This window comes from Orbicella faveolata, unplaced genomic scaffold, assembly GCF_042242905.1.
Source record: "Orbicella faveolata isolate gen_17 unplaced genomic scaffold, um_ofav_v1 contig_24, whole genome shotgun sequence".
Taxonomy (NCBI): domain Eukaryota; kingdom Metazoa; phylum Cnidaria; class Anthozoa; order Scleractinia; family Merulinidae; genus Orbicella; species Orbicella faveolata.
The window spans coordinates 24,805,001-24,820,527 of NW_028301552.1; the positions used below are offsets into that span (position 1 = coordinate 24,805,001).

General features: G+C 38.4%; 1 protein-coding gene and 1 long non-coding RNA gene across 5 annotated transcripts in view; both read left to right on the forward strand.

Annotated features, from left to right (window-relative positions):
* LOC110054723 (nuclear RNA export factor 1-like) overlaps positions 1-15,527 on the forward strand; it is a 257,937-nt gene that overhangs the window by 60,426 nt on the left and 181,984 nt on the right. For all 4 annotated transcript variants that reach the window (XR_016208186.1, XM_089292876.1, XM_089292877.1 and 1 more), the window contains exons 7-8: positions 115-184; positions 8,296-8,384. Coding sequence is in view for 3 of the 4 variants with exons in the window: in XM_089292876.1 (XP_089149002.1) it covers positions 115-184; positions 8,296-8,384 (159 nt within the window). In the remaining variant the exon portion in view is untranslated. The remainder of the gene's footprint in view (positions 1-114; positions 185-8,295; positions 8,385-15,527) is intronic.
* Positions 192-5,560, forward strand: LOC149111009 (uncharacterized). The gene is made up of 2 exons (XR_016208192.1): positions 192-1,761; positions 1,968-5,560. It is a non-coding gene; the product is annotated as an uncharacterized LOC149111009 (long non-coding RNA).

Consider the following 15,527-nt stretch of genomic DNA (forward strand, 5'->3'; position numbering starts at 1 on the left):
TGCAAATACCTTTAAAGGGTCAATTTCATAATACAATTTCTTTTTCTACACCTGAGGTAGAAAGCTAGTGTTAATGTGAAATGATTAAATGGCAAATATTTTTCTTTTTAATAGGAGTGTCTCAGCAAGCGTTATGATTTTCCAACTAAGACACTTAATCTCTCTGACATGTTTCATGATGAAGGTATGTCTAAAACTTATATTTTATATTGTGTGGTTCCAGAAAATATCCATACCCCCCCCCCTCCCCACAGAGGGTCAAAGAAATTCTGAGGGGTCAGAGAGTCTGAAAGAGGTAAATTTCCAAAGGGGAGGGGGCTAGTCAAAAAGATTTCTTTCCAGTGGGTGTGAAATGCGATTGAATGAACACTACTGTACTTTCCCAATTGATTCAGGTAACCAAACCAACAGAAATTTTCCATCCATTGAAATAAATGTTAGATTCTTTGTCATGTATTTTCCATTTTTTTCCAACGTCATACGGCAGACGGCAATCCTAAGTATCATGTTTGTTGGACTTCAAGTTGAACAAAATGCGGACGAAGAGAAAATTATTCCCCATTTCGCACTTGCCGTAACTAGGTTATTACATATTTTCATTGTTATCCGTGTAGCTAATAGTTTGCTTTAAGTGAGCAAAGTCGATTCAATGCCATTTGTCTTGAGCTATATGCAAATGTGGACAGTGAGGAGCATTGTAATTGGAGCAGTAGCCGAGATTTCATTTGGTCATTTTAGACCGACTGAACAATGCGTGTTTCACACATGAAAGGTATGACAATTCAAAAAATAAGGCATAAAATGAATTTACTATCATTTACAAACTACAGAGACAAAGTGTGTGACTTCATTAATGTATTCCTTGGTGAAAGAAAAAAATAAAGCGACGTTTGGGAAACAGCTGTTTTGAAAAAAATGTTGCATGACGACTTTACTGCGTGTGTTAAAGGTCAAATGCAACGAAATTTTGATAATTTTTCTTTTGTCGAAAAACCTTTATAAAAAGTCAGTTATACTAACATGAAGCAGAATCAACTCTTAAAAACAAGTTCTGTGTGAACTGTGGCACCCAAGACATGAAAATCTGACGATTTCCGAGAGCTTCACGAAAACGAACCAGAAATGGCTGCGCTTGGAGTGGAAATGAAATTATAGGTATTTGTGACGTCATATTTGGCGAGCTCATATTCGCAACCAAATAATTTCCTTGAAATTACTGAGTTTGTTTCAAGGATTTCCGGGCATTTATTGACTTGCCGATGTATAAAATAGATCAAGATCCTGGTGTCTTATTTGGAAATGTCCAAATTTGGCTGTGTAAGTTCGAACCATGGGAATCAGGCAACGATTCAGTTGATATAAACTTGAATGGATCAGACTCATCGAGTGAACAAGATGGCATCACAATATCAACAATGAAAGAATCGACCACATGGATTGGTGAGCCTTTCTGCATATGTTGAAAACTGCTGTTCAAAGATTAGTAATAAATTAATGAATAAAGTTCATTTTTCGAGTCTTTGCCTTGTTTTATTTTGCAAAAGATAATGTTTACAATTTTCTTTCTGTCAGTAAGAAAAGTTGATCAGCTCACCTGATATAAGCCCTTACTGATAGTTGTTTTGGGTGAACGTTTAACATTTAAGCTCATCTTGTTTTTGTCGTTTTACATGACATGTAGTTGCTTTTTTGTCATTAGAATGCTATGGGTTGCAGGGTTTCACAGGTCAGAAAAGTTTTAGGGAAAATTAGTTTATCAAGGTTAGGTACAATCTCATTCCCAGAGTCTTCGTTCCCCTTGACCAGCGGTCGGAAAACGAGAGCTCTGGGAGCAACCATTTCAGGCATGCGCCAAAGATGCAGACTGCACAGTGAAACCAGATAGGCAGAATCACCAGAATTCGGTTATTTCAAAATGGTTGCTCCCAGAGCTCTCATTTTCCAACCACTGGTCAAGGGGAACGAAGACTCTGGGAATGAGATTGGGTTAGGTAATTTATTTTGTGTCAGGGAATTAACATTGACATTTTGAAAGAAAATCAAATAAAATTAAAATATAACAATACTGGAATCTCAAATATTATTTTCTTAACAAAGAAGTAAATTTGTTGACAATGTATCAGTCGTAAATGGATGGAATTAAAAAGTATGGCTGTTAGGGAGGTAAAAGGAAAAGTCTACATACGAGCCGAGTGGCTCATCAGGCTGGAGCTTATCTTGGTTTCGGTAGCATAAAGTGACCAGGAGTATTTCTACTCCCCCCTGGATGGGATGCTAGTCCATTGCAGGCTTACCCCCCCCAGCATTAAATTCACCAGTACCCATTCATACACTTGGATGGAGAGAGGCACTGTGAGAGTAGAGTGCCCATGAACACAACACAATGTCCCCGGACAGGGCTTGAACCTGGACCGTTCGCTCCTGAGTTGAGCGCACTAACCATGAGGCTACTGCACCTCCCACAATGACCAGTACTGTAGGATTATATATTTAAATTGCTTTTATTCATCCTTTGTGATACTATTCCCTGCATTTATAAGCGCTTACCTGCCCATTTAAAATGTGTCCATGTATTTTGATAAATTACTAACTTGCTCACTGAAGCATTATATATGTAGCTTCCTATGGCTATTCACACCACATCAGCTAAACATCAATTAAACTTTATTATTTATAAATTAAATGACATACAGTACATGTACTGGATGTAAAGATCCTGGTTTTGGTTTCCAAGTAAGCACTCTGGCTTCAGTTAGAAACATGAGAGATGTTCAAAAAAATATTCTGACAGAACAGATATGAGTTAACCCATTGGCACCTGAAGGGATAATTATGGCACACCCACCTCAACATGTTTCAGACAAGAACATACAAATCCAGACAGATAAGTTATTTCTTCAGTTTCAACTAGACATGCTCAAAGAGAAATAAATAGCTCTTTTAGGTTTTAAAAAGAGGTTAGTGACCTTGATAAATTTATTGCAAACTCCCAGTGGAGGAAATCTCATGTGAAAGCCCTGTGGATGGTTGTTGTCTCTTTGTGCATAGTAAAAAGATGAGAATTGTGGTATTATCATTTGTCTCATGGTGAGGTCACTAGAGTTATGGATCACAACACAACAACTGCTCAGTGCTAGTCTTCATCAAGAAGTACCATTTATATCATGCAAGGGGGCTTGTGATTGTTGCATTCAATCCATCTTTCCAGCAAAAAGTTTATTTATCAGCACGCTGATGAACAATGAAAATTCACACAACATTATAGCATTACTTACAGGGCAATAGCCAGGAAAAAATATGAACGAGGCAATGTCCACAGTAAAATTCTCTTCCTAGATATTTAGCAAAAAGAAGCAACAGAAACGAAAAAAATAGCTGAGGCAAGTGGCTCGGTTTGCCTTACAGTAGCTACGGCCTTGAATAAGGGTATTCCAGGTGAAATGCGTTGTCTTCTTCACTCAACAAAGTATCACTAAGGGTTGCAAGTCAGAGGGAAGAGAATATAGTTGTACTATGTTCTTGGTTGTACTATGTTCTATGTTCTTGTTCTTGGTCAGATTTGAACCCCTCGCTAACCAACATTTGCATCAGCTTGAACTGATTGATGTAAGCAGCACTTCAAAGTAAGACATATTGTCAGGGATTGTCAGAGAGCTTCAGAGTTTGTCAGAAACTCTCAGAAACTGAAAAAGACTGCCTTGCATATGCATTGTACTTGCATTGTTAGAAATACACTTGAACAGTGTTAACAGTCACCCTGTTGTTGCTTTTTCAAGATCAAAAGTTAGTATGTGAATCTCCATTGAACAATACCGGTCAAGGTCGGGGAAACAATACTGATCAAGGTCGGTTTTCATAACCATTTCATGAATGCAAAGGATGCCTTATCGTGTTTTAAGGATCAGTTCTGGAATATGATGCATGTGGTGCCAATTATGGACAATGATGTCGTGTTGTGGAAAGTTTGCTACAATTCTTGGAGCCAAGATGTTAATTCTCATGCGAGAATTGAAACAAGTTGTTACACAAAACGAAATGTGGAATGAAGTGATGCTTTGGTTGACACAAATGATATGCTACAGTGTGTATATTCCATTACTTATAAGGCAAACAAATGCTGTGGCGGAAAATCTAAACCCTTCAATTTTTCACGTATTACATTGATCCAACCATCATTTTCTGTGAATTAGAGCATGCATGAAATGAACACGCAGCCCAACTAAATGTACACGCTCTAAAGGTAAACACTATCTAAAATTACTTGTAAGTGGCTTCCAGAATAACTTCAAGGTAAAACACGTGCCACAACAAACTGGATATATCAAATAACTCCAAATAACCAAAATACTATTTTCTAATTAAAATTCCTCAAATTATTCCAATTGTGATGGCACGAATGTCATTGTGTTTTAAGGTGAGGTTAAGAAGTTTGCCTTTGAAAAGTGTTTAATAGAGTTGACAAGGTTAAGTGCTTTAACAAGGTCGACCGGGTCAATTCATGTCTCCCAGGTTCTTGCTTTCAGCATCTTGTTTTCTTTACAAGATCTTATCAACTTCAGTGCAACACAAAGAGGAAACAGAGACAGCTAATGAGGTCAACAACTTCTCACTCAGAAACCTACTGTGTCCATCAAAACACAAAACTATAACAATATCATCTGATAATTTCTACGTCAAATGCATATCTTTCTTTGTTAGATTTGGCCTTTCTCCTGCAAATTTAATCAGTTAATATCCCCTCTCTCTTATCTCACGCTGTCATGGGTAAAACAGGTAATAAATAAGCATTGTGGATTCACCCTTCATTCAAAATGTCTCCTAGTTTATGGCACATTAATAGTTACTACACGTCATTCTTAGAACTACTCGGCTAAAATCGGGACCCAGGGATTTTATGTAGCACGATATTTTTAATTCGCATATAATAAACCAAAGACCTTCATTGATGCAAAAAGGCTTCCTTCCTCTAAAGGTCTTTCATAACTCAACATATTTCTCATCAAAAAAGGTGTAACACTGTGACAACGGTACAGAATGACATAAGAGTGGTGCTAACAGGCTCTCATAAGAAGACTAAACACACTATTGGGGACAGGGTACAGATCGGGTGGCAAAAAACAGCACCCTATCCCGATGAAGAAGCCCTTTTCCAATAAAGAGCCCAGTTTCATTTCCTCAACCTGTAAAATTCAAAAAAGCAAAAAGGCTGCTATGCACACAGAAGTACATAGTGTGGACCTATTTTTCTACCAAGGATAAATCGAGCTCTTTACTAGTTCACTGAGGCTTTCAACCACCACAGTGTAAGAACAGAAAGAAACTGGTCGCCATACCAAATCTGGCTTAATGGTATGATGCAGCCTGAAAACCCCCTTTCAAATTGAGAACTTGGTGAAGAGCCAAATGATTTTTGAATACTATGGTTAAGAAATCTTTCAAGAGGCTCTAGAACTTGTGACAGTCTAACTTGGGCAACTGGCATTTGCATAATACCACATGTGCTTGAGCTGAGCAAAGGAAATTATGGCCCCACTTAAGCATTTTTGCAACTCCAAAAGAACTCACAACAGAAAAGCTCACCCTGTATCAAGTAAATTATTTTCCTCATCTTTTTTTTCATTGAAATACAAAACTCAGAAACTTCTTGAATTACAGAATGCCTAAGGTCTAGCAACACAACTAAGCTGAGGAGAAATCAGAGCACTTGTTTCTTAATTGCCATGTGCACTACTCTGCCATGCAGATGTTTCAGGTGCCTATCAAAACAGATGTTAAAATGTTGTAAGGTTAAATTGTGTTATTTTCAAAAGTATCCAGAGCACAAGACTAACGTATTGGTTCACAAGTGTAATGGCTATTAACAGGTCTCATGTCACTAGCCAAAAGTAAATTTGCACCAGCCAGACTTTTTCATGCACAGTTTCACTGACTTGGTTTATGTGAGTGGTCAATCTTGGACATTTCTTGTTGCATCTAAAGTATTAATAATCACTAAGAAAATTCCACTCCCACAAACTAGAATCCTGCTTTTTTAAAATACCCTTATGTTCGATCTCAGATGTACTTCTATCAGTGGTGCCATTTTCTTTTATCTCTCGTAGTTAAATACTTATCATATGCTTATCAGGGCAATTATTTCCATGAAATCCACTCATAGTTTCCATGTTTTCATTAGTTTCTATTCTCTTCAGCTTTAGTTTGTCAGAATAATTCTCAATTTTGTTTTCATCCAGTAGACCAATACTCCATTCCATCATGATTGTTACAATGGCTAGTAAAAGTGCAAAGTCTACTATTCAAAACTGGAATGTGTGGCCAGTTGGCTAGTGGTAGTCTTGAGTGCTGGTACCCTATAACATTCACAACAAGTTGGTGCAACGTCTGTCATAGAACATCAAGAAAAACAACGTTTTTAAGAAAGAAGTACTACATGTGGGTTAAATAGTACAAAAGTAAGATTTTTGAGGAAACAGTTTTAACTAATAATTAAAGTTGGACAATGCTATTTAAGGAAAATTGTTAAGTTAAATAAGTATGTAGATAAGAATTGACAACATCTTTTTTCTTTATTGATTCAATATGGTGTCATTGGTAACTTCTGTAAACCAAACTTTATTCATTCTTCTGTAACTTAATTGTTGAAAAAAGAATTGTAATTGTGGAAATAAATGAATAAAGGCGAAAAAAAGATATGTTCACAAATGTCAATCTTGGCTGCATAGTTCCAAATTGCGTCAAAAACACAGTTTCAGCTTCTACAGGATGTGAAAATTCAAAATGCTCGGATTTGGGTTCAAAGTGCATTATTGACCAAAATCTCAAATTTGAGATGGTATTGTCAGATTTGACTAAAGTACAGTACTAGTCTTCGGCTTGCACAAGTCCTTGGTGTCACTTTAATTTTGTCAAGTTAAGTCTCCTTTCTTACATGCAACTTTACTAAATTTTTGTCAGATATGTCTGCAGTTAAGCATCATGCAACGAGACCCTCATTTGGGGATGGGATAGAGCCGTATGCAGTGGCTGGTAATAACTTTATGTAGTTGCAAGTTTTGTTTTGCACAGAAAAGGGTGGCTCGTGATACTTACATGTTAAATCTAGAGGAAAACCAGTCATTTATATAACAAAAATAGCATGCAAATCAAGGGCATCATGTATAATGTATTCTAAAATGCTGTCATTTGCTTAATTTCCTAAAGTTGTCTTTCATTGATGCGCAGCCATGGGGCGAGTGTGGTTCATGTTCTGCACGGGGTTGATTATTATTTTTTAAAATTTTTTTTAGTTTTGTTGGTGACCAGACCCAGAGTTCCTCTTGGCCAAATTTTGAATCACACAACCTGTGATGTTTATTCGCCAAAAGCTGTTGAAACATTAATACACCGACAATGTTACGGATATTGTTTTCTTTATTGTGTCTAGAATAGATTTTCTTTTGGTTTTATTGATGCGTCGGATTCAAAGGGAATAATGAATATGCTAAAAAAAAGGTATTACGGCAGCCGTGGGATGCACTGACATTGCAGCTTTCACTTTCGCTACGTGACAAATAAGATCGTGTTTACTTTGCAAGTTTATTTCGTCAGCAGTGACTGTCATTAATTTGTTTGCAATTTTGCGAGTATTTCTAGTGGGTTTAGGTAAATGCAGTGAATTCTTTGGCTGTTTCATCGCAGCGAGTTAAGAGATCTGAAGGAAAATTAAATATTTGCTGAAGTAAACAGGAGCTTGCCAGAACTTGCAACGTTTCTTTTTCAATGCTAGGGGAAAAAACACAACTGTTCTAAAATTAGCCGTTGATAGTGTAAACCTCAGATTGTGTGACTCGCATGACTACTGTGCTTGTCCTTTACAAACAAATTACATTTTGACTTTTAAGGAAGAAAGCTGTTTATTAATAGCGTTATTAATAGCACAACACTCGGTTCCTTTTCATATCATTCATGGGCATGTCCTGAGCAAACTTCCAGATTAAGACCACGTCATCATAGATTTCACAAAGGCTAAGAGCGATGGTGCAATAACACAGTTTTTGTTGATCAAGCGATGTGGTGTCTACAGTAATCAATCAGTTATCAAGGACTGCTTTGGAATGTGCACTGCGTTGCGACTGTAGTACTAAGAAAACAGTTAGATTTTAAAAGCGTAGCTACAAGATCTAACAGATCTTGTTTGGTCACAGTTATCACTGTAGTAACATACAACTGTGCCTATAGGAGTAAGAACTGTATAACTGTTTGATTGATGGGAGGCAATTTGTTTTAGTCTGACCAGTATCCTCTATTTTTTGACAGTGCTGAATGCAAGCAATGTACAAGGCATACTGTCTAGGCATTGGATGGCATCAGGAATTGTGAGACTTATTGGAGAGAATTGTCCAGAGGTAACTACTGTGACTTGTTTTTGCTCTAGTTGTGACCTACCTGTACTCTGAGTTGGGGCTTATTTTCAAGTCTTCTGGTTATTATTTCCACCACCTGTGGGCAGTTTTTCATGTGGCAAGAAAGAAGGAGAGGAAAGCTTGCCTGCACTGCTATGAATTGTGAACAGTGCATCCAAATTTTGGTTCCAAAATACTGTTTGCTGAGATAAATATGTTGGCATGACGAAGTTATCCAACTGTGATTGGCTTCTGTTGAGAAAAACAACATGATGGCCTGCAGAGATGAAGTGTTCCAAACCTCTTATGGCAAAATATTTGAATATTTTAATTTTCCTTGAATTTCAAAGGCAAGCAATGCATTGCAGTGGCCTCCCTGCTAGAAAGAAACCATGTTCTTGCCCTCTTGCCTACATGAGTCGGGAAAGTTTAATTTTCCAACTCTTTGTTATTGTGGCTGAAAAGGAACATGGCATTAGTTCTCTGGCCTGTGCATAGCATCATCGATGACCAGTTTTCAGAGGCCAGAATCATAGGATTATTCGCTCCACCAAAATTTGGGATGGCAGTCGTGATTTATGATATTCTTTGTGTCTTTCTGCCTTCCCTTGATTTGAAGTAGATAATGGAAATATGGCGCCATCAAAACCCCTCTTGCCAGAAGGAAAACACATTTTTTTTGCGCATTACCCATCACCAGCCCTATCCAATCCTCTAGCATGGTGGAGGTCACATCAACAATTATTACATCCATATCCACTGCATGCTGATTGACCCTTGATTGACTGATTTTTAACAACTCGCTCAGCATGGTATCAGCGGGATTTTTTGGGGGCGTCATTCAGCATTCTAAACAATGCAGGCAACTTATTTTCCAAGTTGTAGTGGTGGAGTGATTTCACTCTTTCACTGGGTCACTTCTTGTTAGACATTGGAACCCTGTGGGGAACTCCCATATGAAAAGGTCAAGGATGCTTTGAATTTGAATTTAACTCCTAATAGAGACTAATGTGGGCATTGCTCAAGCTTGTTAGACCCCTAAAAGATGCCACTCAAAACGGAATAGGTTTGATTACTAGCCGCTGTTCAAGAAAGGATCCTGTGCATTTGTAGACCCGACTCGCATGTGAGAGATCAGTGGAAATCAAGCCTGAAAACAGAAATTAATTGAGAGCATTTCTTTTATTATTATTTCTTCAAGAGCACCCTAAAAGATAGTTTGATAGCTAAAAATTGGTGACATTTTGTCATCAACACCCTCAGTGAGTTGATGAGCATCCCCAACCTTTTCATATAGGAGTCCCCCCTGAGTTTTGAGCATCTGTCATCTAAGGACATTTTACAGTCGCTTGCACCTTGTCAATTCAGTTATTCTTTGAATTTTTGACTCAGTTACTCAATATCTTACTGCAAAAATGATCTACATTGAATACATTTTTGCGCAAACATTTTTGTCACTACATAGTCACCGTCACCATAATTTTATAGTCACTATGTAGTCACTCTCCTTATTGAAGGTTTGAAGATCTTATGAAACCTGAGAATCTCTCTGCCAATGAGACTTAATAGTATATGAAGATAGTGAAAACTCACTCGAAGATAGTGAAAACTAACCTGAAGATAGTGAAAACTTGAGACGCAATCGAATCATCGCATTTCACAAAGTGGCAGAGAAGATGATATTTGAAATGCAATCCTTGTTTGCTTTAATGAAATCTTTTCTAAACGGCTCAGCCAGACCAAGGAACACAAGTAAATAAATGTACAGCCTGAAGTATGATTTAAATTTGCCATGGCAATGTTTAGTGGTTCTTCTTTACTAAAAGTTACTCATGATAATATAATGTAAAGTGCCCTTCATAAATACTTGTAAAGCAAAGAAAGGTCAGGTTGAGAGACTAAAGAGAGAACTGCAAATGTACTGAACTGTTTGTCGCGAGTGAGAGGACTTTCAAGAGCCCTAATTGATAGTGTGCTTTACATGTTTTTCAAGTTCATTGACAGTAAATTAAAATAACAAAGAGAACTTAGCATTGACGGTAATATTGAATTTGAAGGTAGTATTCCTGCTTGTTCACTCGTTTGTTCGATCTCTCGGTCTGGAAAAGGAAAGAAAACATGTGGTACACTGGCTATATTTAAAATATTTCTAGTTTGATTGCTACACGTAGAAAAGGAAAGAAAACATCTGCTTTGCAAATCAATGTGAATTTCAGTTTGGGTGTGCGAGAAGATTTGCCTGAATGCGAAATCGAATGAGAGCTTTAAAATTGCCTACAGGCCAAAATTAAAGCCAATCCGATTCGTTGCCTTGCCGTAATGAAGCTGGCCCCCTTTGTCTTTGCATACGAAAAACACTTTCATCTTGGGCTATTTAAGTTACACGTATCGCGCCGAACATATCAATGAAATATATGCATTTAAGGTCTGCTCACAGTCACAGATTTGTTGATGTGGTTGGATAAATGGCTCTATTAAAATCCAGAAAATCTCAGTCCTCCAAATTGCACGGTACATCTAAGTCTGCTATGAATTTGGAATCATCCTGCTCTATCTTATTTGTTTGAGCCAGCGGCCTAGGTTGTCAAATTTGAGAATTTCTGGCAATAAGTCAGCTGATAAGTCTTCTCTTTAAGACCAGGATAACCAACAGATAAGTTTCTTCATAATACATAAATTTGTGAGGTGTTTTGATCAGCTAGTTGTAACCACCATGCTAAAAGTTCTCGACTTCCAATTCCTGAAGGTTTTGGGATCTGTATGACTGTCACTGCGGCTTTATAAGATCCCTGTGCAATTTGTGACATTAAGGTTCTTTTGTGGACGCTTGAATCCATTTTACATTACTCACGGCAGCAGTGTTTGCTTTCTAATATTATTTAAGCCAATCAAAAACCTATACCACCAATCTTTCCTTTTTTACCTGATTTTCTGGTCTAGAATACAACATGCTCATAGAAGACCTTCTACTGGACTGTGGGAGGTCTCTGGTGATGTAATCTATTTTTAGAAAGTGTGCACGAGGCTATTTATAAAGGTTTGTATGGGGAAAAATGGTAATCGACATTATAGCTGAAATTGTGATGTTTTTGCAACAACATTGGCTTACATCAATGCCTTGTCGTCTTTTCTATTGTCATCTCACTTTTCAGCTTGATTCTGAGGCCTTTTAGGTGAGTTATTGCTTTTTGGTTTTCCTCTCCTAAGAAACGATAACCTTCGTATACTGTACGGTGAGAGTCACGTTTTGCGTAATCAAACTCGGTCTTTATGTAATAGTAGCAGATGTCAGCAATGTATGTCACGTTTTCGTTAAACATTCACATAAAGATGAGCTTTTGCAGAGATTTGAATAGAAGAGAAGGCAGTTCATCTTGTCTGCCGTTTTGTAAATATGATGCTGCGATTATGTCTCGAGTTGTCATTGTCGTCATTAACTATTAACTTTCATTGGGGAGGAGATTCTCAGGTTTCATTACCCCGATGAGAGTTAATAGTTAATGAAGATAACCAAAAACCTGAGATGTAATCGAAGCATCACATTTACAAAGCAGCAGACAAAATGATATTTGAAATGTAAATGGCCTTCTCTTTAGCCTGCGTAGCAAGCGTTCCCGTACGAAGAGCTTTTCCGCACTCTGGCAATGCGTAAATTGGGGCGAGAGCAAAAAATTGACGAAGCAGGGGGTGGTGAATTTTTTTGCTCTCGCTCCAATTTACACATGTCCAGAATGTGGAAAAGCTCTTTGTACGGGAATGCTTGCTACGCAAGCTACCTTCGCTTCTAGTCAAATCTCTTCCAAACGGCTCAAAAAGACCCAGAAACACAGGTAAATAACCGTACATTTATTTTACTTGAACGCAAATGATAACCTTATTGCTGATGCAGTGTTCAGATACCCTGTGGTTAAGATTGCTTTCAACCTTTGAAACCTTTGGGGGTGTCCTTCAGGAAAAAAATTGTACACGCACCAGTTTCAGTACGAATATATATCAGAAGAAAGTTCAATAAATGAAGTTTACAATAAAATACAATTAAAGTGAGGTTTTATTTTAGGAACTTCAGGAGCCAGTAAGGACTGAAACCAACAAGGGTTCTTCTATTGAATCCGTTATTGGATTCTGCAACACAAGCAAAATGACTGCACAGTCTTATTCACAAGGCATCAGTCAACAAAGGATGTCAGACTTTTTCGATATTCCGATTGGTTGTCTAGATATTTGCATCTCAAGTTGGAGTAGCTAAAAATATGTGAGATGTGTTGCGGAAATGAACGCCACAGGAAAAACATGTTAAAAATCAAAATTTCCCGACATGCTCTCATTTGTCATTATCCCTGGAATGTTTTTGGCAAAATTTTACGAAAATCTGTCAATTCTGCATACCCTATAAATTCAATCAAGTAAACAGTATTCTGCAATAAATCTCCTACTTAAAAGTTGTAACAACTTGTTTATGTTGTTATTAGAAATAAAAAAAAAACATGTCCACAATGTGTACTTGTGTGGGATCTCAATCAAATATCCACTATGGCTAAATCATAGAAATTGTAGCTTTTGCAGTGGATATTTAAACATTTTGTCATGTTATAGTGATGAATGTTGAGTGAAGATACTGTAGAATCCTGGTTATAAGACCCCAAGCTGCAGACGAAAAAACAGTTGTAGAAGAAACATGTTTGGACTTCTAGTTTCCAGGAAATTCGCTATCTTAGGGTTGGGTTATGCGGGGCTCTAATGACTCTTTTACCATGGGAAACTGCATTTAGTGAGTATGACCAATATTTCCGGAGGTAAATTTCCCGTGGTTAATACCCATGGATATCTCAAAAAAATCAGATGAAGTGCACTTGACATTTAATGTGGTAAGTTGCAGTGGTGTTTTTCATGTTTTGAGGTATAAGAGCAAATCATGATTCTCCGTTTGACATTGATACGTAACCGCAAAGGAAAAATGGTTTTCCGCCATGTGACATATTTTTGCCTTGACAAAATCAGAAATCCAGTGTAACTGTTGGTTCACGCCGTATACTAAAACCCAGCAAAAAGAGTCTGCAGACATATAACCCAAGTTATTTGGGGGGAGGGGGGTGATTGACAGATAAAACAGTAATTGAAGTAAACACAATTTGCAGGTTAGGCTTGTCTCTCGCTGCAGGGGTGAAAACAAATGATATCACGAAGCATGTACACATGAGACGGTTTAGTTTCTCGATCATTCACTCACTTAGAGTTGTGATTCTGGACAGTGCAATCATGCGAGGTGGCTTTTATTACATAACTGGGACAATTATTTAACACTTTTGCCGGTCGGTAAAACTCAGTTAATGGAACATGACACCCCTTGAAGGTTAGGCTGTTTACGTTCGTCATGCAATCCAGTAGGATAAACAATAGTACAACACTGAATGCTCAATTCATGAATGAATGTTCCCTTATTCTAGCAGTTAGCACAAACACTATTCATGTCGGTATTGTTGGTATAATCTAGCAAAATATCTTAGCTTCTTCTAGATTGGCCCATATATTTGTTAACCCCATTCATTGCTAACACTCTCACCACGTTGCCTCTATTAAGTTCATAGTACAGCTGTACCTATTGGTTGAACTTTGAGAAACTGTCTTGCTATATAAATCTCAATACACTGTTAGAGGGCATTATCCTGGCAGCTTGCCCGAGAGTACACATTGAAACAATTTAGCTTTAAAATTATGGTATGCCCACGTTCAAAGTCTTTGAAGGCCACATGAACAGACGAATTCAAGAACCTTTCCAGTGAAGTTCTTCGCCTTTGCCTGCAAAATCTTAGTCTTCCAATCACTGGAACCCATGCCAGAATGCCTGAAAGGCTGAGGCTGGCCAGAAATTCAGCACTGGCAGCCATCCAACTCTGCTCCAATGCTCGCTCTCACAATGGATGGCTGTACAAAAACGAATCTTTGGCTTCAAACGTATGTGGTCATCCATGTCCGTAGCCTAATGTCCTGACAGAACAGGCTGATGCCAAGACTCAGCCGTCGAAGGACTGTTTGAGGACTTTGAGCCATAAGTCCTCCGGGATGCGCTATTTTTGCCCGCTCAGATTTTGGCCATCCAGAAGACCATGTCGACCTCTGTAAATGAAGCTTTGCAGGTCTTCAACAACCACAAGGCCCAAGCATGTTTCTCGGATGATTTTCGCACTCCTAGTCCTCGCACCCTGAACACAGCGACTCCTCTGAGCCTGCATCATCCTCTGGAAAAAAACCCCAAAGATAAAATACTCTGCAGTGAGTACTTTGACTTTTGTCTGTTACTGCCTGACTTCATGTATTGCTCCTAGGGGTCCCCACTAACTCTGGTTAGAAAGAAAAAGCCAGTGATTGACACTTTTTAAAAGTGGCTAGAAGCTTTTACTGCCTATGTGCTGGTGATCGTCGCGGTCCATCCTACGAGTGCCTTAGAATTAATCAAATAACAGCAAACTATCAGTAAAGCAGTCACTAAGTTTAAGGGCCTAGCCTGGCTTACCTGCAACGGACAATTTAGACGATGTGCTGGGACAAGATTGATCTTGAACTCTGGACAGTCACCTTCTCTGGCCTAGCTAAGCCACATTGTTCTGTGTGCTCTAGCCCATACAGTCAGGTGGAGGATTGCCCCAACCAGGACCCAAGCAGAAAACCTTGCTGCCAAACACTTGTCTGCTTTGACTTCAACAAACCCTCTGGCTGTCAATGCTGTTCCTGCCATTTCCCACACAATTGCTGTGGCTGCAGCTCACGCAACCACACCCAGTTCAACTACACTGGTCCCAAACCATCCAGAAGTTGCAACAGACCAGCCAACCCAAGCGATCGCAGCAAGAAATAAGGTGGAGCAGCGCCAGCTGGACTGCAACGCTACAGTATATGTAGATAAATTAGCGCTTGAATTAGTTAATCACCCTAATAGCTCTTTTGTTAGCAACTTAATCAGTACCCTGCGGTACAGTACTCGTATTGGTTACCTTGGCCCCTACAAAACATGGGTGCCACAGGGCTGTCCCCTCCTCAATTACGCCATATTGTTGTTTGCGTATTTTGTTGCATTACCTTTTACCTGGTTGTGTTACTTTTTACTCTTTAAATAATTTAACTAATGGAATAGTGAAATTAAAATTCTGT